Source organism: Salmo salar, chromosome ssa02 (assembly GCF_905237065.1).
Source record: "Salmo salar chromosome ssa02, Ssal_v3.1, whole genome shotgun sequence".
Lineage (NCBI taxonomy): Eukaryota > Metazoa > Chordata > Actinopteri > Salmoniformes > Salmonidae > Salmo > Salmo salar.
Window position 1 is genome coordinate 70,838,207 of NC_059443.1, and position 26,781 is coordinate 70,864,987.

The 26,781-nt window shown below is 49.3% G+C and overlaps 1 protein-coding gene across 1 annotated transcript in view; it reads right to left on the bottom strand.

Moving 5' to 3' along the window:
- The window catches only part of LOC106591528 (tether containing UBX domain for GLUT4), a 39,733-nt gene that overhangs the window by 5,256 nt on the left and 7,696 nt on the right, over window positions 1–26,781 (bottom strand). Inside the window, exons 4-16 of the mRNA XM_045709169.1 lie at window positions 15,334–15,434; window positions 12,277–12,334; window positions 10,851–10,924; window positions 10,171–10,714; window positions 9,999–10,052; window positions 9,644–9,783; window positions 6,956–7,037; window positions 6,706–6,772; window positions 6,431–6,493; window positions 4,944–4,996; window positions 2,713–2,764; window positions 2,553–2,622; window positions 1,409–1,593 (exon numbers count right to left, since the gene is read on the bottom strand). Of these exons, the coding sequence (XP_045565125.1) occupies window positions 1,409–1,593; window positions 2,553–2,622; window positions 2,713–2,764; window positions 4,944–4,996; window positions 6,431–6,493; window positions 6,706–6,772; window positions 6,956–7,037; window positions 9,644–9,783; window positions 9,999–10,052; window positions 10,171–10,714; window positions 10,851–10,924; window positions 12,277–12,334; window positions 15,334–15,434 (1,543 nt within the window). The remainder of the gene's footprint in view (window positions 1–1,408; window positions 1,594–2,552; window positions 2,623–2,712; window positions 2,765–4,943; window positions 4,997–6,430; window positions 6,494–6,705; window positions 6,773–6,955; window positions 7,038–9,643; window positions 9,784–9,998; window positions 10,053–10,170; window positions 10,715–10,850; window positions 10,925–12,276; window positions 12,335–15,333; window positions 15,435–26,781) is intronic.

Genomic DNA, 26,781 nt, shown 5'->3' on the forward strand with positions numbered 1-26,781 from the left:
CCAATCCATTAATTTTAGGATTAACTCTCCCTTTTTGACAGTACATGGCCCCGTCAAATGATGCGGTGAAGTTGTCCTGTCCTCTTAGCAGAAAAACACCCCCAAAGCATAATGTTTCCACCTCCATGTTTGACAGTGGAGATGGTGTTCTTGGGGTCATAGGCAGCATTCCTCCTCCTCCAAACACAGCGAGTTGAGTTGATGCCAAAGAGCTCCATTTTGGTCTCATCTGACCACAACACTTTCACCCAGTTGTCCTCTGAATCATTCAGATGTTCATTGGCAGACTTCAGACGGGCATGTATATGTGCTTTCTTGAGCAGGGGGACCTTGCGGGCGCTGCAGGATTTCAGTCCTTCACGGCGTAGTGTGTTACCAATTGTTTTCTTGGTGACTATGGTCCCAGCTGCCTTGAGATCATTGACAAGATCCTCCCGTGTAGTTCTGGGCTGATTCCTCACCGTTCTCATGATCATTGCAACTCCACGAGGGGAGATCTTGCATGGAGTCCCAGGCCGAGGGAGATTGACAGTTCTTTTGTGTTTCTTCCATTTGCAAATAATCGCACCAAATGTCACCTTCTCACCAAGCTGCTTGGCGATGGTCTTGTAGCCCATTCCAGCCTTGTGTAGGTCTACAATCTTGTCCCTGACATCCTTGGAGAGCTGTTTGGTCTTGGCAATGGTGGAGAGTTTGGAATCTGATTGATTGATTGCTTCTGTGGACAGGTGTCTTTTTTACAGGTAACAAGCTGGGGTTAGGAGCACTCCCTTTAAGAGTGTGCTCCTAATCTCAGCTCGTTACCTGTATAAAAGACACCTGGGAGCCAGAAATCTTTCTGATTGAGAGGGGGTCAAATACTTATTTCCCTCATTAAAATGCAAATCAATATATAACATTTTTGACATGCGTTTTTGTGGATATTTTTGTTGTTATTCTGTCTCTCACTGTTCAAATAAACCTACCATTAAAATTATAGACTGATCCTTTCTTTATCAGTGGACAAACGTACAAAATCAGCAGGGGATCAAATACTCCCCCCCCACTGTAATTGTCCTATTTCACACTTGTGGTGTGTAGTAGTGGTGTGTAGTAGTGGTGTGTAGTGGTTAATGTGTTTGTAGCATATCCTAACTCCCCCTGAGACATCCACAGAGTAAGCGGGGGTTAAGTGCCTTGCTCAGGGGCACAACGGCAGATTTTTCACCATGTCGGCTCCAGGATTATGAACCAGCGACCTTTAGGCTACTGGCCCAACGCTCTGACCTCGAGGCTTCCTGCCGTCCTGGTGACACTCTTTAACAATGACGGAGAATTGCTGATGCTACCTTTATCAGTTAGGTAATAGGAGGTCATTTTAGAGTGACCTACCCCTTTAACCCTTCAACAGGTCTGATTGGTAGTGTACCTGGCAGTTTCAGCCACTTGGGGACCTTGCCGGTGTCCGTCCTGACTGGTTTGGGGGCCTGGCTGTGTGTGTTAGGCTCCTCCTCCTCCTCCATCTCCCTGGTCCCCGCGGGGGGGTCTGGAAGGGGCTCCTCTGTTACCATGGAAGAGAAGGAGGAGGAGGGGGGCGAAGACCTGGGCATACAGCTGAGAGAGGGGGGAGAGAGAGGGTGAGGAATGAAGGGAGAGAGAAAGGGATGGAGGGGAGGAAAGAGCATTCAGTCCACAGGATTTCATCAGATGTGTATTCTGAACACACACACACTTCCTGTACTTTACATTCTCAAAACCAATCCATCTCTAGACCCCCAACTCATGGAAAGACATTTCTGGACTCTCCAGATGGGGCAGCGGACGTGTTTGGGAAGTGGAGTGTGTGTTCCCCCCCCCACCCCCTCCAGGGGGTTCAGGCTCTTTCATGTGGCCAGGACTAGTGACCTCAGAGGTTAGGAAAGGTCATGACACCACTATCGCATGACTTCCTGTCCAGGGGATGGAACAAACACATCCTCTCCTGACAGAACAACATTTCACCTTTGACCCGGGTGCCACATTATCAATAACTTAAACGTCCCTCTCTCTCTCTCTCTCTCTCTCGCTCCCTCCACTATGTCACTGTCTCTCTTACCCCCCTTTCCCACTCCCCCTCTCTCTCTCTCGCTCCCTCCACTATGTCAATGTCTCTCTTACCCCCCTTTCCCACTCCCTCTCTCTCTCTCTCGCCCTCCCTCACAGAAGTAGAAGGTGCCCTGGCATCCCCTTTGAAGCTAATAGTGGAATTAGGGACAGGAGGAGGAGAGAGAGGTGTGGATGGATGAAAGGGGGAGATGGGTTAATGAGGTGTGTGTGTTTGGGGAAATGGCTCTATCTTTAGAGGAAGGGGGAGGTGGGGTTTGGTGTTCGTGCGTTTGGCCGGAACCCTTCAAAGGGATTCCGATGATGACAGCGCTGTGACAGGAAAATAGAGCCGTCGCCCGGGGTTACACAGCTGAGCCGTGTTGCCAAGACGATGGGGCAGTTCCACCAACAGGCTTTTCTGGTCCTCTCCTTCTCACACACAAATCAAATGTTGTTGTTTGGTTGTTAAATGTCAATAGTAGACTGACCCAGCAATAGCCTCGTCTGCTTGTAGGGCCGAGACACTGGACTCCAGGAGATGTCTCTCTAGGTAACTCTCTGTGGAGAGGGACCACATCAGAACCACCACCAGAACCATCTCATCCAAGTCAACATGTTTAAATCAAACCCAGGTAACGGGAGACGGACCTGTCTTGACGTCAGAGCCAAAGTAGACCAGGGCAGCAGGGAACAGGTCAGCCTGGAGAGAGAGGAAGAGAGACGCTAGTTTCAATCTACTTCTAACACTCAAACAGCTTCTTCGCCGTCACCAAACATGGTGGCGCACAGTTCAGTTTGAAGTCAACCACTAACTGAAGGCTCATCAAGCGGTTGGGAAAACACCTTCACCACGAGAGCCAAACAACAACCCCTGAATGCCAACCCCTTAAAGTGAAAGGTTTAAATGGTGCTGATGGTTGTAATGGCTGACAGACTGGTGATTACAGGGTGAAAACAGACAGAGGTAAGTTATTATTCTGACTCTGTTTACCTGAGAGAGGTAGACATCTCTAGTGCTGTCTGTTGAGGATAGACACAGCCCCAAAACCTTCTCTCCCTCCCGTCCTTCCCCCTTTGTCCTCTCTACCCCTCCCTGTCCCAATCCTCCCCCTGCCCTCTCTAGCCATCTCCCCTTCATCCTCCCCGTCCTCTCTCGCCTCCTCCTCCATCTGTCCTCTCTCTCTACCCACCTCTGTCCTCTCTCTCTACCCACCTCTGTCCTCTCTCTCTACCCACCTCTGTCCTCTCTCTCTACCCACCTCTGTCCTCTCTCTCTACCCACCTCTGTCCTCTCTCTCTACCCACCTCTGTCCTCTCTCTCAACCCACCTCTGTCCTCTCTCTCTACCCACCTCTGTCCTCTCTCTCTACCCACCTCTGTCCTCTCTCTCTACCCACCTCTGTCCTCTCTCTCTACCCACCTCTGTCCTCTCTCTCTACCCACCTCTGTCCTCTCTCTCTACCCACCTCTGTCCTCTCTCTCTACCCTTCACCTCTGTCCTCTCTCTCTACCCACCTCTGTCCTCTCTCTCTACCCACCTCTGTCCTCTCTCTCTACCCACCTCTGTCCTCTCTCTCTACCCACCTCTGTCCTCTCTCTCTACCCACCTCTGTCCTCTCTCTCTACCCACCTCTGTCCTCTCTCTCTACCCACCTCTGTCCTCTCTCTCTACCCACCTCTGTCCTCTCTCTCTACCCCTTTCACCCCCGTCCTCTCTCTACCCCTTTCACCCCCGTCCTCTCTCTACCCCTTTCACCCCTGTCCTCCCCCTCTGTCCTCTCTCTACCCCTCTCTAACCCTCTCTACCGCTCTGTCTAACCCTCTCCCCCCTCTCTCTACCCCTCTGTCTACCTCTACCCACCCCTCTCCCCTCTCCCCAACCCTCTGTCTAACCCTCTCCCCCTCGCTCTCTACATCCCTCTCTACCCCTCTGTCTACCTCTCTACCCCTACCCCTCTGTCTACCTCTCTATCCCTCTGTCTAACCCTCTCCCCCTCCCCTCTTTCTACCCCTCTCTCTACCACTCTCCCCTCTCTCTAACCCTCCCTACCCTTCTGTCTAACCCTCTCCCCCCTCTCTCTACCTACCCACCCTCTCCCCTCTCTCCTGTCTACCCCTCTCCCTCCTCCTCCCCCCTCTCTCTCTAGTCCCTCTGGTTTCTATTATGGACAGAACTGTTAATGACTATTATTAGAGACTCCGAACAAGAAACAATGTGTAGCAATGGGATAACAGACATTCCACCAGTCTCTCCCTGGACACAACATGCTCCCTTTGGCACTGGACGGCTCAATAGGCAGGGGAGGGATGTTGGGATGGGAAATATTCCTTCTGTGACATGACACAAAGTGATTGAAGATTCTCTGTGTGTGTGTGTGTGTGTGTGTGTGTGTGTGTGTGAGAGAGATGGCTCCAGAATCTCTCTCCAGACTGGTGTGTACTTCTAAGGGTGTAATCGCGGGGATCTCCACACTCCCTGTGAATCTAACCCTTACAACCTCACACATCAGACACTGCCCCCCCATCTCTCCCTTCCCTCTCCGTCTTCCTCCCTCTCTCTCTCTCCTCACCCCAGACAGTGGTGAAGGTCAGTAGGGCAGAGAATGGACACAGGGAGAGAGGAGGACAGGAGAGAAAAGAGCAACAGAGAGAGAGAGAGAGAGACATTTATTTTTGTAAAGCACATGAGAATGTGTTGTGTTATTATTGTGTATGGTTATGTGATGTCTCCATGCTGTTTCAAACCCACTACAACCCTAATTAATACTTTACACTGATTGGAGCAACAATAAATACAGTTTACCAGTCCAATTTCATTCTGTTCTTTAGAGATATGGAGAGTGTTACCTGTAGGGGGGGGTATGTGACAGGAACCTTACCTGGAAGAGGGTGGCTGTTGGGTCCTCCAGAATGGTTTTAGGAGGAGCGATGACTGGAAGAGAGGAAAGGATATTTTTATATCCAAAATGAGAGAGAGGAGAGATTCTCCTCTCCCCCTCTCCCCTGAGGACCTGAGCTCTAGGGCCATGCCTCAGGACTCCTGTCTGTCCCCGTCCCTCCCCCTTCTCCCTAAGGACCTGAGCTCTAGGGCCATGCCTCAGGACTCCTGGCTGTCCCCGTCCCTCCCCCTGAGGACCTGAGCTCTAAGGCCATGCCTCAGGACTCCTGGCTGTCCCCGTCCCCAGTCATGCTGCCAATCCAGGTTCTGTTGTTCTGCCTGCAGAGCACAGACATGCTACCTCGTCTTGGACCTGCTGTTTCCACCCTCCCTGTCTCTTCCAGTCACTGTGCTTCTACATCTACATTGCTTGCTGATGTAAAAAGGGCTTTATAAATATACTGAACAAAAATATAAAACATGTAAAGTGTTGGTCCCATGTTTCATGAGCTGAAATAACATTTCCCAGAAATGTTCCATACGCGCAAAAAGCCTATTTCTCTAAATTGTTTTGCAATAATGTGTTTACGTCCCTGTTAGTGAGCATTTCTCCTCTGCAAAGATGATCCATCCACCTGACAGATGAGGCATATCAAGAAGCTGATTAAACAGCATGATCACTACACATAAAAGGCCACTCTAAATTGTGCAGGTCTGTCACACAACACAACGCCACAGAAGTCTCAAGTCGAGGGAATGTGCAATTGACATGCTGACTGAAATCAACAGATTAGGGCCTAAAACGTATTTCAACTGACTGATTTCCTTATATGAACTGTAACTCATTAGAATCGTTTAAATTGTTACATGCAACTTTTATATTTGTGTTCAGTATAAAGTTGAAGGAGAGAGATGGAGCGCGAGAGAGAGAGACGGAGCGAGAGAGAGAAGAGCGAGAGAGCGGCAGAGCGAGAGAGAGAGAGAAAGAGAGACGGAGAGAGAGCGGCAGAGCGAGAGAGAGACGGAGAGAGACGGAGAGAGAGAGAGAGAGAGAGAGAGAGAGAGAGAGAGACGAGAGAGAGAGAGAGAGAGACGGAGAGAGAGAGAGATGGAGAGAGAGAGAGAGAGAGAGACGGAGAGAGAGAGAGAGAGACGGCGAGAGAGACGGAGAGAGAGAGAGAGAGACGGCGAGAGAGAGAGAGAGAGAGAGAGAGAGAGAGAGAGAGAGAGAGAGAGAGAGAGAGAGAGAGAGGAGAGAGAGAGAGACGGAGAGAGAGAGACGGAGCGAGAGAGAGACGGAGCGAGAGAGAGACAGAGCGAGAGAGAGAGAGAGACGGAGCGAGAGAGAGAGAGACGGAGAGAGAGAGAGACAGAGCGAGAGAGAGAGAGACGGAGCGAGAGAGAGACGGAGCGAGAGAGAGAGACGGAGCGAGAGAGAGAGAGACGGAGAGAGAGAGAGAGAGAGACGGAGAGAGTAACGATACTCACACAGGTAGAAGGGTAGTTGGGGGTCCTGCAGGTGGCTCTTCACAAAGTGCCTCAGAGCAGCAACTGGACGGACAGTTGAAAACCACCTGGTTATTCCATCACATCTCTATGGTTCCAGTTTGATTCTAATGTCAGATAGATATCAACTACCTGTCTCTAGAATCAACACATAGTTACTAATAAAAGGAGAGGGAGAGAGATTGAGGGATAGAGAAGGAGGGAGAGAGGAAGAGAGATTGAAGGATAGAGGGAGAGAGAGAGAGAAAGAGCTCTACCTGTCTCTAGAGGTCTGAAGAATCCCTGTAGAACACGTCTGTCAGGGAACTGGACCCTCAGAACTACCTGGACACACACACACACACTATTATATTGCGAATGTTACTGTAGTAACAGATTTAGGACCACTATTGGCATCCACCTCCAGGTTAGTGGTTCCATGTAAATGTAGGAGAAATTCAAGGGTATCTGACACACACACACACACACACACACACGGGCGAACACACATCCACCCACACAACTCACTCGGGGGTATCTGTCCATCTTATCCTTCATCTGAGATTCTCTCAGAGCTTTAGTCATCAGAGGAGCCTCCTCTAGTACCCTCCTAAAGGGAGAGAGAGAGGAGAGAGAAAGAGAGAGAGATGATTTACAGTTGACTTTTTGATTTGTGTGTGTGTGTGTGTGTGTGTGTGTGTGTGTGTGTGTGTGTGTGTGTGTGTGTGTGTGTGTGTGTGTGTGTGTGTGTGTGTGTGTGAGTGATCACTGTGGTAATGTAATCCTAGCCTTGATAATCTGTCTAGTGCGGTGTCACACAGAGATTGGGAAGGCAGACATCTCTTTTGAAGACGACATCGTAAAGAACCTATCAGGCGCACGCACAAACCACACAGCAACGTTTCCCAGCATTCCCCACAGTCTATCTCCAAAGCGTCTAATTAAGTCATTGGCATACTGTAATTTGAGTATATATATAAACCCATATAGAAATTCCCTAAATGACTGCTTTCAGACCTTAACCATTAGAAGGTAAAAACTGACCCCAGATCTGCTCTTCTTGCTTTTGTTTACACATGACTTTGGGTTATCCTAACTAACTAAATCCAGGATGTCAAAACTGACCCCAGATCTGCTCTTCTTACTTTTGTTTACACATGACTTTGGGTTATCCTAACTAACTAAATCCAGGATGTCAAAACAGATCCCAGATTTGCTCATGACAGGTAGCCAAGTAGTTAAGAGCATTGGGCCAGTAACCGAAAGGTCGCTGGTTTGAATCCCCAAACAGCCTAGATAAGAACATCTGTCAATGTGCCTTTGAGCAAAGCACTTAACCCTCGTCGCTCCTGTAAGTCTCTCTGGATCAGAGCGTCTGGTAAATGACTCACTAACTGTAAGTCTCTCTGGATCAGTGTCTGCTAAATGACTCACTAACTGTAAGTCTCTCTGGATCAGAGCGTCTGGTAAATGACTCACTAACTGTAAGTCTCTCTGGATCAGTGTCTGCTAAATGACTCCCTACTGTAAGTCACTCTGGATCAGAGCGTCTGCTAAATGACTCACTAACTGCAAGTGGTTCTGGATCAGAGCGTCTGCTAATTGACTCCCTACTGTAAATGACTCTGGATCAGAGCGTCTGCTAAATGACTCACTAACTGTAAGTGACTCTGGATCAGAGCGTCTGCTAATTGACTCACTGTAAGTGACTCTGGATCAGAGCGTCTGCTAATTGACTCACTGTAAGTGACTCTGGATCAGAGCGTCTGCTAATTGACTCACTGTAAGTGACTCTGGATCAGAGCGTCTGCTAATTGACTCCCTACTGTAAATGTAAATGACATTTGGCTGTTTTAATAGAGAGATCTCATTTCAGTCTCTCCATTTCTCCTGGTTCAATCTCACTGTCGCTTTCTCGCTCCCTCTATCCATATCAAAACCCAAGCAACTTTCTCTCCATCTCTCCTCCCCCTCCTTCTCTCCTCCCCATCTCTCCTCCCCACTCCTTCTCTCCTCCCCATCTCTCCTCCCCATCTTACCCAGTGTCACCTCTCACTTTTCATTTCCTCTCTCTTTCTTCCTCCATCTCTCCTCCCTTTCTCTCACCTTCCATGTTTGAACACTCCTATCTCTCCCCCATCTCTCCTTCCCTCTCTCTGTCTCTCCCCCACCTCTCCCCCACCTCTCCTTCAGTCTCTCCCCCAGTCTCTCCCTCAGTCTCACCTTCCATGTTTGAACACTCCTATCTCTCCCCCATCTCTCCTTCCCTCTCTCTGTCTCTCCCCCACCACTCCCCCACCTCTCCTTCAGTCTCTCCCCAGTCTCTCCCCCAGTCTCTCCCCCAGTCTCTCCCCCAGTCTCTCCCTCACTCTCTCCCTCAGTCTCTCCCCCACCTCTCCCTCAGTCTCTCCCCCCACCTCTCCCTCAGTCTCTCCCCCACCTCTCCCTCAGTCTCTCCCCCACCTCTCCCTCAGGCTCTCCCTCAGTCTCTCCCCCACCCTCTCCCCCACCTGTCCCCCACCCTCTCCCCCACCTGTCCCTCAGTCTCTCCCCCACCTCTCCCTCAGTCTCTCCCCCACCTCTCCCTCAGTCTCTCCCCCACCTCTCCCTCAGGCTCTCCCCCACCCTCTCCCCCACCTGTCCCTCAGTCTCTCCCCCACCTCTCCCTCAGTCTCTCCCTCAGTCTCTCCCCCAGTCTCTCCCCCCACCTCTCCCTCACCTCTCCCTCAGTCTCTCCCCCACCCTCTCCCCCACCTGTCCCTCAGTCTCTCCCCCACCTGTCCCTCAGTCTCTCCCCCACCTCTCCTTCAGTCTCTCCCTCAGTCTCTCCCCCAGTCTCTCCCTCAGTCTCTCCCTCACCTGTCCCTCAGTCTCTCCCCCACCTGTCCCTCAGTCTCTCCCCCCACCTGCCCCTCAGTCTCTCCCCCCACCTCTCCCTCAGTCTCTCCCCCACCTCTCCCTCAGTCTCTCCCCCCACCTCTCCCTCAGTCTCTCCCCCACCCTCTCCCCCACCTGTCCCTCAGTCTCTCCCCCACCTGTCCCTCAGTCTCTCCCCCCACCTCTCCCCCACTCTCTCCCCCACCTCTCCCTCAGTCTCTCCCCCACCTCTCCTTCAGTCTCTCCCCCACCTCTCCTTCAGTCTCTCCCCCCACCTCTCCCTCCCCCACCTCTCCCTCCCCTCTTCCTCTCAGTCTCTCCTTCCCAAATGAGTCCCACCTCTCACTCTTCAGCTGAGCGAAGCGTTTGCGGATGTCGTCCACAGTCACCTCAAAGAACTCGTCTGGCAAGTCCTGTTGGTTGCCGCAGCGACGCTCCCCAGAGTCCATGTGGTAGATCAGGGGTTCCCTGTCCACCGGCTGTAGAGAGGAGAGAGAGAGGTGAGGCACCTCAACGGCTGCAGACATGACAACAGTAGAAATGTGTCTGTCTGACTATGTTTCTATATTAACAATAGGGGAGACCCTCAACAGGTCTGAGTAAAAGACTGGGATTTCTCCATGGAAGTGTTTCATTCAATTCATGACATGGTTTGTTCAGCCCATCAGAACAACATCAACCCCATCAACATTACCTGCAGAACCTCCTCTACCACGGCCCAGTCATCCTGTTTGGCACTGGCTTGGCGCTGAGAGATAGAAACAGAACATCTAGAACATACCATCTATCATTCATGTATCTATTCACATTTACTCTTATCAACAGAGTAGATTGAGAAGACGTTGGGTTGGACCTACAGGTCTCACCTTGGTGTTGCTGGGTTTAGATTTCTTGGCTTTGGGCGGCCCGCCAACCATTGATGGTAGTGATGATGATGATGCTCCTACACCGCTTGCCCCCGGCCCCCCCAGCCTCCGACCCCCTCCAGAGAAAGGGATAAAGGGAGCGGAGGGAGGAGAGGAAGAGGAGGAGGAAGGATGGACGGAGCACTGACCAGATGGTCCTGCCCTCTCTCCATCCCCCTCTTCCTCCCTCTTCACTCCCCCGAAGGGACTGCTTTTAGGCCGCACCACAATTTGGGAGTTTGGAACCACTTCCGCTTCCTGTTTGCATGGAAGTGTGCTGCCAGCGGCTGAGGGGACGGGGACATCCGCAGTCTCAACCGGCCTATCAGGGCTCTCCTTTTTGATTGACGGCAGCGCTGCACGTTCTGGTTGTGAGGGAGGCAGTCCGACGGCTGGTAAAGGGCGGGGCTTGGTTTCCTTGGCGACGGGATCTGTCGCCGTGGAAGCCGCCTCCATGCCATCATCGTCTCCGTTGCCTGGTGATTTGGTCTTCTTCAGTAAAAACCTGTAGAACGGCAGAGAGGAAGGACATCTACATACTCATCACCACCCTTCCGTTCCCAATCAGTGGCAGTGCATCAGTAACAGCTGGTAGCTGTAATGTTGAGGATATGTTGAGGATATGTTGTGGAGGAACCAACCTGACTATGGCACTTCCTCCTGTGAGTCCCAGAGACTTCAGACTGGCCTTCTTTAGAGCTGCTTCACCACTCACCTAAACACACCCCCCGTCAGTGTCCTCATCACACTCTGATCAACACACCCCCCCCGTCAGTGTCCTCATCACACTCTGATCAACACCCCCCGTCAGTGTCCTCATCACACTCTGATCAACACCCCCCGTCAGTGTCCTCATCACACTCTGATCAACACCCCCCGTCAGTGTCCTCATCACACTCTGATCAACACACCCCCCGTCAGTGTCCTCATCACACTCTGATCAACACCCCCCGTCAGTGTCCTCATCACACTCTGATCAACACCCCCCCGTCAGTGTCCTCATCACACTCTGATCAACACCCCCCCGTCAGTGTCCTCATCACACTCTGATCAACACCCCCCGTCAGTGTCCTCATCACACTCTGATCAACACCCCCCGTCAGTGTCCTCATCACACTCTGATCAACACCCCCCGTCAGTGTCCTCATCACACTCTGATCAACACCCCCCCGTCAGTGTCCTCATCACACTCTGATCAACACCCCCCGTCAGTGTCCTCATCACACTCTGATCAACACCCCCCGTCAGTGTCCTCATCACACTCTGATCAACACCCCCCGTCAGTGTCCTCATCACACTCTGATCAACACCCCCCGTCAGTGTCCTCATCACACTCTGATCAACACCCCCCGTCAGTGTCCTCATCACACTCTGATCAACACCCCCCCGTCAGTGTCCTCATCACACTCTGATCAACACCCCCCCGTCAGTGTCCTCATCACACTCTGATCAACACCCCCCCGTCAGTGTCCTCATCACACTCTGATCAACACACCCCCCCGTCAGTGTCCTCATCACACTCTGATCAACACACCCCCCGTCAGTGTCCTCATCACACTCTGATCAACACCCCCCCGTCAGTGTCCTCATCACACTCTGATCAACACCCCCCCCGTCAGTGTCCTCATCACACTCTGATCAACACCCCCCGTCAGTGTCCTCATCACACTCTGATCAACACACCCCCCCGTCAGTGTCCTCATCACACTCTGATCAACACACCCCCCCGTCAGTGTCCTCATCCCACTCTGATCAACACCCCCCCGTCAGTGTCCTCATCACACTCTGATCAACACCCCCCCGTCAGTGTCCTCATCACACTCTGATCAACACCCCCCCGTCAGTGTCCTCATCACACTCTGATCAACACCCCCCCGTCAGTGTCCTCATCACACTCTGATCAACACACACCCCCCCCTGTCAGTGTCCTCATCACACTCTGATCAACACACACTCCCCCTGTCAGTGTCCTCATCACACTCTGATCAACACACACTCCCCCTGTCAGTGTCCTCATCACACTCTGATCAACACACACAGGCAGACAGAGAGAAGGAGATACCATACCTCATCTCTCATGTAAACACAGACAGGAGTGGAACCTGATTCAGACAACTCAGACGCTCTGTAGAGAAGAGAGAGAGAGGATGAGAGAGAAAAGAGGGATTCTGTGATTCAAAACAAACACACACACACCTGGGTGGTCTCACCTGTCTGGTGTGAAGTAGTAAATGAGTCTACGTGTGAGCAGCGGGGTGTGTGTGTCACAGATGTGTGTATCGTAAATGTGTTTGTCTACATAAAAACCACTGAACCGTAAATGTATTATTGCAGGTCGTCTCATAAACACATTCACTTTTCCCTAGCTTGTTTTTCCCCCAGATTCCCGGGCCGACCGGAGCTCACATTCATTCTGGAAGCTTCCGTGGCAAAGATTTAGTGATGATGTCATCACAGAGAAGACGAAAGGGGTGACGGACAGACAGCTGGTCTCAAAGAGAGTAGGGCACTATAAAATGTTATTTTTTCCCCCTAATTCCGTTGACTTTTTTTCCCTAAATTCTGTTTTCTCTGTGTTCCTTTTCCAGGTTTCCGATTTAAAAAACAACCACATTGGATGTTCAGTCCACAACAATTCTTAAACCACATCAGAAGACCACTTTTAAGGTCTGGGAAAAATAGAAGAAATGGAGATTTTTGGGTGTAGTTACCCTTTAATGCCAGTGAGCACCAGGAAGAGACCGTTGTCCACTACACGGCCATGCTGCTTGCCTATTGAACAGCAAGAGGAACTGCCCCTCCCTACCTTTAGGCTGTGCTCAAACCCTACACCCCAACCCCAGCACTGCGTTCTGCCACCTCTGGTCTCTTCCAGTCCAAGCTCTTCTCTGTCCTCGCACCCCAATGGTGGAACCAGCTTCCCAGCTTTGACAGCAGAGTCTTACTTTAACTGTGATGTGGTTGTCCCACCTAGCTATCAGAAGATGAATATACTAACTAAGTCACTCTGGATAATTACTGAAATGTAAAATGTTTGGTTAGTGATGTTTCTGTAGTGCTCATGGGATTGTTCCACCTAGCTATCAGAAGATGAATATACTAACTAAGTCACTCTGGATAATTACTGAAATGTAAAATGTTTGGTTAGTGATGTTTCTGTAGTGCTCATGGATTGTTCCACCTAGCTATCAGAAGATGAATATACTAACTAAGTCACTCTGGATAATTAGTGATATGTAAAATGTTTGGTTAGTGATGTTTCTGTAGTACTCATGGGATTGCAGAGTTTTGCTAAACAAACGGCCTCTGGATTGATGGTATAATGACATCATTCTGCCAGGTCGTCAGTCTACTTTCTAGTTAACATTTAAATGAGAAGGTTTTTGGGAAAGCCTTTCCTTCTCTATCAGAAGAAGGTTATCATTAGCATCATCGCTAACGGCCACACAAAATGTAGAGATACGCACGCACGCACGCACGCGCACACCCCCATCTCACACACCCCCACCCCACACACCCCCACACACACACACACCCATCCCACACACACACCCCCTCCCCACACACACACCCCCTCCCCACACACACACACCCCCACTCCACACACACCCCCACCCCACTCCACACACACCCCACACACACACCCCCATCCCACACCCCCACTCCACATACACACCACCACTCCACACACACACACCCCACACACACCCCCCCACCCCACACACACACACACACCCCATCACACACACACACACACACACCCCCACCACACACACTCACACACACCCCACACACCCCACCCCACACACACAGGGGCATTTCCGTACCGTTTCAGAAAGTTGCAGGAAAATAGGAATCACTGATATATTTTGTTCATGTCTTATGATAAACTTTCTCATAAGTTCAATACATTTAGTTGATTTCCTACTAAATTCAATAAAATTCTGTTTTAATGTCTGGATTCCATGATCCCTTCCCCAATGCTGATTTCAAAGATAGGAAGGGGCTAGGTAAGGCTTGGGATGAGGAAGGAAGGGGGGTATAGGGCCTGCCATGAGTAGGGCAAAGATTGAGCTCCTAAACTCAAGACAATATGGAGAGTAGAGAGGGTGGAGAGAGAGTAGAGAGGATGGAGAGAGAGGGTGGAGAGAGTAGAGAGGGTAGAGAGAGAGGGTGGAGAGGGTAGAAGAGAGGGTAGAAGAGAGAGAGAAGAGAGAGGGTAGAGAGAGAGGCTGGAGAGAGTAGAGAGGGTGGAGAGAGAGTAGAGACGGTGCAGAGAGAGGGTAGAGACGGTGCAGAGAGAGGGTAGAGACGGTGCAGAGAGAGGGTAGAGACGGTGCAGAGAGAGGGTAGAGACGGTGCAGAGAGAGGGTAGAGACGGTGCAGAGAGAGGGTAGAGACGGTGCAGAGAGAGGGTAGAGACGGTGCAGAGAGAGGGTAGAGACGGTGCAGAGAGAGGGTAGAGACGGTGCAGAGAGAGGGTAGAGACGGTGCAGAGAGAGGGTAGAGACGGTGCAGAGAGAGGGTAGAGACGGTGCAGAGAGAGGGTAGAGACGGTGCAGAGAGAGGGTAGAGACGGTGCAGAGAGAGGGTAGAGACGGTGCAGAGAGAGGGTAGAGACGGTGCAGAGAGAGGGTAGAGACGGTGCAGAGAGAGGGTAGAGACGGTGCAGAGAGAGGGTAGAGACGGTGCAGAGAGAGGGTAGAGACGGTGCAGAGAGAGGGTAGAGACGGTGCAGAGAGAGGGTAGAGACGGTGCAGAGAGAGGGTAGAGACGGTGCAGAGAGAGGGTAGAGACGGTGGAGAGAGAGGGTAGAGAGCTTGGAGAGAGAGGGTAGAGAGCTTGGAGAGAGTAGAGGTTGGGGTGAGGAGAAAGAAAACAGGGGACAGAAGAAAGGAGAGGAGGAGAGCAGGAGGGGAAAGGAGGGCTTGTTGTAACTTGGCACACTCCTGGTTTGTTACTCTTTGATCACAGTGTTCAGCACTCACTCATAAAAATAACATAAACCTCTGGTCTTGGCAGGCAGGCAGGCGAGCCCACACACACACACACACACACACACACACACACACACACACACACACACCTGCACTTGGGCAATCAGTGACAAACCTACCTACCTACCTGGTCTGGGGAAAGTGTGTGAGCAGCTCCCATAGTGTCTGTCCACTGGAGAAAGAACCCTGGAGTCTGGTACCATCTTCCATCTGCAGGGCAATACGCACCTGAGGAACACACCCAGTAAACAACACACTGTTTTACAACACACACCCAGAATACAACACACTGTTTTACAACACACACCCAGAATACAACACACTGTTTTACAACACACACCCAGTAAACAACACACTGTTTTACAACACACACCCAGAATACAACACACTGTTTTACAACACACACCCAGTAAACAACACACTGTTTTACAACCCACACCCAGAATACAACACACTGTTTTACAACACACACCCAGAATACAACACACTGTTTTACAACACACACCCAGTAAACAACACACTGTTTTACAACACACACCCAGTAAACAACACACTGTTTTACAACACACACCCAGAATACACCACACTGTTTTACAACACACACCCAGAATACAACACACTGTTTTACAACACACACCCAGAATACAACACACTGTTTTACAACACACACCCAGTAAACAACACACTGTTTTACAACACACACCCAGTAAACAACACACTGTTTTACAACACACACCCAGAATACAACACACTGTTTTACAACACACACCCAGAATACAACACACTGTTTTACAACACACACCCAGAATACAACACACTGTTTTACAACACACACCCAGAAAACAACACACTGTTTTACAACACACACCCAGTAAACAACACACTGTTTTACAACACACACCCAGAATACAACACACTGTTTTACAACACACACCCAGAATACAACACACTGTTTTACAACACACACCCAGAATACAACACACTGTTTTACAACACACACCCAGAATACAACACACTGTTTTACAACACACACCCAGAATACAACACACTGTTTTACAACACACACCCAGTAAACAACACACTGTTTTACAACACACACCCAGAATACAACACACTGTTTTACAACACACACCCAGAATACAACACACTGTTTTACAACACACACCCAGAATACAACACACTGTTTTACAACACACACCCAGAATACAACACACTGTTTTACAACACACACCCAGAAAACAACACACTGTTTTACAACACACACCCAGAATACAACACACTGTTTTACAACACACACCCAGAATACAACACACTGTTTTACAACACACACCCAGAATACAACACACTGTTTTACAACACACACCCAGAATACAACACACTGTTTTACAACACACACCCAGAATACAACACACTGTTTTACAACACACACCCAGAATACAACACACTGTTTTACAACACACACCCAGAATACAACACACTGTTTTACAACACACACCCAGAATACAACACACTGTTTTACAACACACACCCAGAATACAACACACTGTTTTACAACACACACCCAGAATACAACACACTGTTTTACAACACACACCCAGAATACAACACACTGTTTTACAACACACACCCAGAATACAACACACTGTTTTACAACACACACCCAGAATACAACACACTGTTTTACAACACACACCCAGAATACAACACACTGTTTTACAACACACACCCAGAATACAACACACTGTTTTACAACACACAGAGACAGAACATACCGTTATAGAACACAGACCTCACACACGACTCATCTACAAAACACACACCGCATCTAGAGAACACACCAACACATACCGTGAGCCGTGGTAGCCTATGTGGTGTGTGTGTTCCATAGATGTGGTGTGTGTTCGTTCCATAGATGTGGTGTGTTTGTTCGTTCCATAGATGTGGTGTGTGTTCGTTCCATAGATGTGGTGTGTTTGTTCGTTCCATAGATGTGGTGTGTGTTCGTTCGTTCCATAGATGTGGTGTGTGTTCGTTCCATAGATGTGGTGTGTGTTCGTTCCATAGATGTGGTGTGTGTTCGTTCCATAGATGTGGTGTGTGTTCGTTCCATAGATGTGGTGTGTGTTCGTTCCATAGATGTGGTGTGTTCGTTCCATAGATGTGGTGTGTTTGTTCGTTCCATAGATGTGGTGTGTTTGTTCGTTCCATAGATGTGGTGTGTTCGTTCCATAGATGTGGTGTGTGTTCGTTCGTTCCATAGATGTGAGTGTTCGTTCGTTCCATAGATGTGAGTGTTCGTTCGTTCCATAGATGTGAGTGTTCGTTCGTTCCATAGATGTGAGTGTTCGTTCGTTCCATAGATGTGGTGTGTTTGTTCGTTCCATAGATGTGGTGTGTTTGTTCGTTCCATAGATGTGGTGTGTGTGTTCGTTCCATAGATGTGGTGTGTGTTCGTTCGTTCCATAGATGTGGTGTGTGTTCGTTCGTTCCATAGATGTGGTGTGTGTTCGTTCGTTCCATAGATGTGGTGTGTGTTCGTTCCATAGATGTGGTGTGTTCGTTCCATAGATGTGGTGTGTGTTCGTTCCATAGATGTGGTGTGTTCGTTCCATAGATGTGGTGTGTTTGTTCGTTCCATAGATGTGGTGTGTTTGTTCGTTCCATAGATGTGGTGTGTTCGTTCCATAGATGTGGTGTGTTCGTTCCATAGATGTGGTGTGTGTTCGTTCGTTCCATAGATGTGAGTGTTCGTTCGTTCCATAGATGTGAGTGTTCGTTCGTTCCATAGATGTGAGTGTTCGTTCGTTCCATAGATGTGAGTGTTCGTTCGTTCCATAGATGTGGTGTGTGTTCGTTCCATAGATGTGGTGTGTTTGTTCGTTCCATAGATGTGGTGTGTTTGTTCGTTCCATAGATGTGGTGTGTTTGTTCGTTCCATAGATGTGGTGTGTTCGTTCGTTCCATAGATGTGGTGTGTTCGTTCGTTCCATAGATGTGGTGTGTTCGTTCGTTCCATAGATGTGATGTGTTCGTTCGTTCCATAGATGTGGTGTGTTCGTTCGTTCCATAGATGTGGTGTGTGTTCGTTCGTTCCATAGATGTGAGTGTTCGTTCGTTCCATAGATGTGGTGTGTGTTCGTTCCATAGATGTGGTGTGTGTTCGTTCGTTCCATAGATGTGGTGTGTGTTCGTTCGTTCCATAGATGTGGTGTGTGTTCGTTCGTTCCATAGATGTGGTGTGTGTTCGTTCGTTCCATAGATGTGGTGTGTGTTCGTTCGTTCCATAGATGTGGTGTGTGTTCGTTCCATAGATGTGGTGTGTGTTCGTTCCATAGATGTGGTGTGTTCGTTCCATAGATGTGGTGTGTTCGTTCCATAGATGTGGTGTTCGTTCGTTCCATAGATGTGGTGTGTTCGTTCGTTCCATAGATGTGGTGTGTTCGTTCGTTCCATAGATGTGGTGTGTTCGTTCGTTCCATAGATGTGGTGTGTTCGTTCGTTCCATAGATGTGGTGTGTTCGTTCGTTCCATAGATGTGGTGTGTTCGTTCGTTCCATAGATGTGGTGTGTTCGTTCGTTCCATAGATGTGGTGTGTTCGTTCGTTCCATAGATGTGGTGTGTTCGTTCGTTCCATAGATGTGGTGTGTTCGTTCGTTCCATAGATGTGGTGTGTTCGTTCGTTCCATAGATGTGGTGTGTTCGTTCGTTCCATAGATGTGGTGTGTTCGTTCGTTCCATAGATGTGGTGTGTTCGTTCGTTCCATAGATGTGGTGTGTTCGTTCGTTCCATAGATGTGGTGTGTTCGTTCGTTCCATAGATGTGGTGTGTTCGTTCGTTCCATAGATGTGGTGTGTTCGTTCGTTCCATAGATGTGGTGTGTTCGTTCGTTCCATAGATGTGGTGTGTTCGTTCGTTCCATAGATGTGGTGTGTTCGTTCGTTCCATAGATGTGGTGTGTTCGTTCGTTCCATAGATGTGGTGTGTTCGTTCGTTCCATAGATGTGGTGTGTTCGTTCGTTCCATAGATGTGGTGTGTTCGTTCGTTCCATAGATGTGGTGTGTTCGTTCGTTCCATAGATGTGGTGTGTTCGTTCGTTCCATAGATGTGGTGTGTTCGTTCGTTCCATAGATGTGGTGTGTTCGTTCGTTCCATAGATGTGGTGTGTTCGTTCGTTCCATAGATGTGGTGTGTTCGTTCGTTCCATAGATGTGGTGTGTTCGTTCGTTCCATAGATGTGGTGTGTTCGTTCGTTCCATAGATGTGGTGTGTTCGTTCGTTCCATAGATGTGGTGTGTTCGTTCGTTCCATAGATGTGGTGTGTTCGTTCGTTCCATAGATGTGGTGTGTTCGTTCGTTCCATAGATGTGGTGTGTGTTCGTTCCATAGATGTGGTGTGTGTTCGTTCCATAGATGTGGTGTGTTCGTTCCATAGATGTGGTGTGTGTTCGTTCCATAGATGTGGTGTGTGTTCGTTCCATAGATGTGGTGTGTGTTCGTTTCCATAGATGTGGTGTGTGTTCGTTCCATAGATGTGGTGTGTGTTCGTTCCATAGATGTGGTGTGTGTTCGTTCCATAGATGTGGTGTGTGTTCGTTCCATAGATGTGGTGTGTGTTCGTTCCATAGATGTGGTGTGTGTTCGTTCCATAGATGTGGTGTGTGTTCGTTCCATAGATGTGGTGTGTGTTCGTTCCATAGATGTGGTGTGTGTTCGTTCCATAGATGTGGTGTGTGTTCGTTCCATAGATGTGGTGTGTGTTCGTTCCATAGATGTGGTGTGTGTTCGTTCGTTCCATAGATGTGGTGTGTGTTCGTTTGTTCCATAGATGTGGTGTGTGTTCGTTTGTTCCATAGATGTGGTGTGTGTTCGTTTGTTCCATAGATGTGGTGTGTGTTCGTTCCATAGATGTGGTGTGTGTTCGTTCCATAGATGTGGTGTGTTCGTTCCATAGATGTGGTGTGTTCGTTCCATAGATGTGGTGTGTTCGTTCCATAGATGTGGTGTGTGTTCGTTCCATAGATGTGGTGTGTGTTCGTTCCATAGATGTGGTGTGTGTTCGTTCCATAGATGTGGTGTGTGTTCGTTCCATAGATGTGGTGTGTGTTCGTTCCATAGATGTGGTGTGTGTTCGTTCCATAGATGTGGTGTGTTGTTCGTTCCATAGATGTGGTGTGTGTTCGTTCGTTCCATAGATGTGGTGTGTGTTCGTTCGTTCCATAGATGTGGTGTGTGTTCGTTCGTTCCATAGATGTGATGTGTTCGTTCGTTCCATAGATGTGATGTGTTCGTTCGTTCCATAGATGTGATGTGTTCGTTCGTTCCATAGATGTGATGTGTTCGTTCGTTCCATAGATGTGATGTGTTCGTTCGTTCCATAGATGTGGTGTGTTCGTTCGTTCCATAGATGTGGTGTGTTCGTTCGTTCCATAGATGTGGTGTGTTCGTTCGTTCCATAGATGTGGTGTGTTCGTTCGTTCCATAGATGTGGTGTGTTCGTGCTTCCATAGATGTGGTGTGTTCGTTCCATAGATGTGGTGTGTGTTCGTTCCATAGATGTGGTGTGTGTTCGTTCCATAGATGTGGTGTGTTGTTCGTTGCTCCATAGATGTGGTGTGTGTTCGTTCCATAGATGTGGTGTGTGTTCGTTCCATAGATGTGGTGTGTTCGTTCCATAGATGTGGTGTGTGTTCGTTCCATAGATGTGGTGTGTTCGTTCGTTCCATAGATGTGGTGTGTTCGTTCGTTCCATAGATGTGGTGTGTGTTCGTTCGTTCCATAGATGTGGTGTGTGTTCGTTTCCATAGATGTGGTGTGTGTTCGTTCCATAGATGTGGTGTGTTCGTTCCATAGATGTGGTGTGTGTTCGTTCCATAGATGTGGTGTGTTCGTTCGTTCCATAGATGTGGTGTGTTCGTTCGTTCCATAGATGTGGTGTGTGTTCGTTCGTTCCATAGATGTGGTGTGTGTTCGTTCGTTCCATAGATGTGGTGTGTTCGTTCCATAGATGTGGTGTGTGTTCGTTCCATAGATGTGGTGTGTTCGTTCGTTCCATAGATGTGGTGTGTTCGTTCGTTCCATAGATGTGGTGTGTTCGTTCGTTCCATAGATGTGGTGTGTTCGTTCGTTCCATAGATGTGGTGTGTTCGTTCGTTCCATAGATGTGGTGTGTTCGTTCGTTCCATAGATGTGATGTGTTCGTTCGTTCCATAGATGTGATGTGTTCGTTCGTTCCATAGATGTGATGTGTTCGTTCGTTCCATAGATGTGGTGTGTGTTCGTTCCATAGATGTGATGTGTGTTCGTTCCATAGATGTGGTGTGTTCGTTCCATAGATGTGGTGTGTTTTCGTTCCATAGATGTGGTGTGTTCGTTCGTTCCATAGATGTGGTGTGTTCGTTCGTTCCATAGATGTGGTGTGTTCGTTCGTTCCATAGATGTGGTGTGTGTTCGTTCCATAGATGTGGTGTGTGTTCGTTCCATAGATGTGGTGTGTTCGTTCCATAGATGTGGTGTGTTCGTTCGTTCCATAGATGTGGTGTGTTCGTTCGTTCCATAGATGTGGTGTGTGTGTTCGTTCCATAGATGTGGTGTGTGTTCGTTCGTTCCATAGATGTGGTGTGTGTTCGTTCCATAGATGTGGTGTGTGTTCGTTCCATAGATGTGGTGTGTGTGTGCTCCCTAGATGTGAGTGTGTGTGTGTGTGTGTGCTCCCTAGATGTGAGTGTGTGTGTGTGTGCTCCCAGATGTGTGTGTGTGTGCTCCCTAGATGTGTGTGTGTGCTCCCTAGATGTGTGTGTGTGTGTGTGTGTGTGCTCCCTAGATGTGTGTGTGTGTGTGTGTGCTCCCTAGATGTGTGTGTGTGTGTGTGTGCTCCCTAGATGTGTGTGTGTGATCCCTAGATGTGTGTGTGTGTGTGTTATCCCTAGATGTGTGTGTGTGTGTGTGTATCCCTAGATGTGTGTGTGTGTGTGTGTGATCCCTAGATGTGTGTGTGTGTGTGTGTGTGTGTGATCCCTAGATGTGTGTGTGTGTGTGTGTGTGTGATCCCTAGATGTGTGTGTGTGTGTGTGATCCCTAGATGTGTGTGTGTGTGTGTGATCCCTAGATGTGTGTGTGTGTGATCCCTAGATGTGTGTGTGTGTGTGTGTGATCCCTAGATGTGTGTGTGTGTGTGTGTGTGTGTGTGATCCCTAGATGTGTGTGTGTGATCCCTAGATGTGTGTGTGTGATCCCTAGATGTGTGTGTGTGATCCCTAGATGTGTGTGTGTGATCCCTAGATGTGTGTGTGTGTGTGTGTGTGTGTGTGTTTTTTTTTTTTTGTGTCCATAGATGTGGTGTGTGTGTTCCATAGATGTAAGTGTGTGTGTTCCATAGATGTGGTGTGTGCTCCCTAGATGTTTGTATTAGATGTGTGTTTAGGCTGCCTCGGCTCACACTATCACTAAACACACATCTAATACAAACACCTATGGAACACACACACTTACATCTATGGAACACACACACCACATCTATGGAACACACACACCACATCTATGGAACACACACACTTACATCTATGGAACACACACACCACATCTATGGAACACACACACTTACATCTATGGAACACACACACCACATCTATGGAACACACACACCACATCTATGGAACACACACACCACATCTATGGAACACACACACCACATCTATGGAACACACACACCACATCTATGGAACACACACACCACATCTATGGAACACACACACCACATCTATGGAACACACACACTTACATCTATGGAACACACACACCACATCTATGGAACACACACACTTACATCTATGGAACACACACACCACATCTATGGAACACACACACTTACATCTATGGAACACACACACCACATCTATGGAACACACACACACCACATCTATGGAACAAACACACCACATCTATGGAACACACACACCACATCTATGGAACACACACACTTACATCTATGGAACACACACACCACATCTATGGAACACACACACTTACATCTATGGAACACACACACATCTAGGGAGCACACACACACACACACACACACACATCTAGGGAGCACACACACACACACTCACACACACACACATCTAGGGAGCACACACACACACACATCTAGGGAGCACACACACACATCTAGGGAGCACACACACATCTAGGGAGCACACACACACACACACACACACACATCTAGGGAGCACACACACACACACACATCTAGGGAGCACACACACACACACCTAGGGAGCACACACCTAGGGAGCACACACACACATCTAGGGAGCACACACACACACACATCTAGGGAGCACACACACACACACCTAGGGAGCACACACCTAGGGAGCACACACACACATCTAGGGAGCACACACACACACACACACACACACACATCTAGGGAGCACACACACACACATCTAGGGAGCACACACACACACACACACACACACACACACACACCTAGGGAGCACACACACACACACCTAGGGAGCACACAAACACACACACACACACACACACACATCTAGGGAGCACACACACACACACACACACACACACACACATCTAGGGAGCACACACACACATCTAGGGAGCACACACACACACACACACCATCTAGGGAGCACACACACACACACACACACACACACACACATCTAGGGAGCACACACACACACACACACATCTAGGGAGCACACACACACACACACATCTAGGGAGCACACACACACACACACACATCTAGGGAGCACACACACACACACACATCTAGGGAGCACACACACACACACAAACATCTAGGGAGCACACACACACACACATCTAGGGAGCACACACACACATCTAGGGAGCACACACACACACACACATCTAGGGAGCACACACACACACACACATCTAGGGAGCACACACACACACACACACACACACACACACACACACACACACACACACACATCTAGGGAGAACACACACACACATCTAGGGAGCACACACATCTAGGGAGCACACACACACACACACACACACACACACACACATCTAGGGAGCACACACACACACACACACACACACATCTAGGGAGCACACACACACACACACACACACACATCTAGGGAGCACACACACACACACACACACACACACACACACACATCTAGGGAGCACACACACACACACACACACACACACACATCTAGGGAGCACACACACACACACACACACATCTAGGGAGCACACACACACACACACACACATCTAGGGAGCACACACACACACACATCTAGGGACACACACACACACACACACACACATCTAGGGAGCACACACACACACACACACACACACACACACACACACACACACACATCTAGGGAGCACACACACACACACACACACATCTAGGGAGCACACACACACACACACACACACACTCTAGGGAGCACACACACACACACACACACACACACACACACACACACACACACACACACACACATCAAGGGAGCACACACACACACACACACACACACACATCTAGGGAGCACACACACACATCTAGGGAGCACACACACACACACACACACACATCTAGGGAGCACACACACACACACACATCTAGGGAGCACACACACACATCTAGGGAGCACACACACACACACACACACACATCTAGGGAGCACACACACACACACATCTAGGGAGCGCACACACACACACATCTAGGAGGAGCGCACACACACACACATCTAGGGAGCACACACACACACACATCTAGGGAGCGCACACACACACACATCTAGGGAGCGCACACACACACACATCTAGGGAGCACACACACACACACATCTAGGGAGCACACACACACATCTAGGGAGCACACACACACACACACACACACACACACACACACACACACACACACCTAGGGAGCACACACACACACACACACATCTAGGGAGCACACACACACACACACATCTAGGGAGCACACACACACACACATCTAGGGAGCACACACACACACATCTAGGGAGCACACACACACACATCTAGGGAGCACACACACACACATCTAGGGAGCACACACACACACATCTAGGGAGCACACACACACACATCTAGGGAGCACACACACACACACACACATCTAGGGAGCACACACACACATCTAGGGAGCACACACACACACACACACACACACACTCTAGGGAGCACACACACACACACAACACACACACACACACACACACACATCTAGGGAGCACACACATCTAGGGAGCACACACACACACACACACACACACACACACACACACACACATCTAGGGAGCACACACACACACACACACACATCTAGGGAGCACACACACACACACACACACATCTAGGGAGCACGCACACACACACACACACACACACACACACACATCTAGGGAGCACGCACACACACACACACACACACACACATCTAGGGAGCACACACACACACACACACACACACACACACACACACACACTCTAGGGAGCACACACACACACACACACACACACACACACACACATCTAGGGAGCACACACACACACACATCTAGGGAGCACACACACATCTAGGGAGCACACACACACACACATCTAGGGAGCACACACACACACACACATCTAGGGAGCACACACACACACACATCTAGGGAGCACACACACACACACATCTAGGGAGCACACACACACACACACACACACACATCTAGGGAGAACACACACACACATCTAGGGAGCACACACACACACACACACACACACACACACACACACACACACACACACACACATCTAGGGAGAACACACACACACATCTAGGGAGCACACACATCTAGGGAGCACACACACACACACACACACACATCTAGGGAGCACACACACACACACACACACACACACACACATCTAGGGAGCACACACACACACACACACATCTAGGGAGCACACACACACACACATCTAGGGAGCACACACACACACACACACACACATCTAGGGAGCACACACACACACACACACACACACACACACACACACACACTCTAGGGAGCACACACACACACACACACACATCTAGGGAGCACACACACACACACACACACACACAACATCTAGGGAGCACACACACACACACACACACACACACACACACACACACAATCAAGGGAGCACACACACACACACACAAACACACACACTCTAGGGAGCACACACACACATCTAGGGAGCACACACACACACACACACACACACACACACTCTAGGGAGCACACACACACACACACACACACACACACACACACACACACACACACACACACACACATCTAGGGAGCACACACACACATCTAGGGAGCACACACACACACACACACATCTAGGGAGCGCACACACACACACATCTAGGGAGCGCACACACACACACATCTAGGGAGCACACACACACACACATCTAGGGAGCACACACACACACATCTAGGGAGCACACACACACATC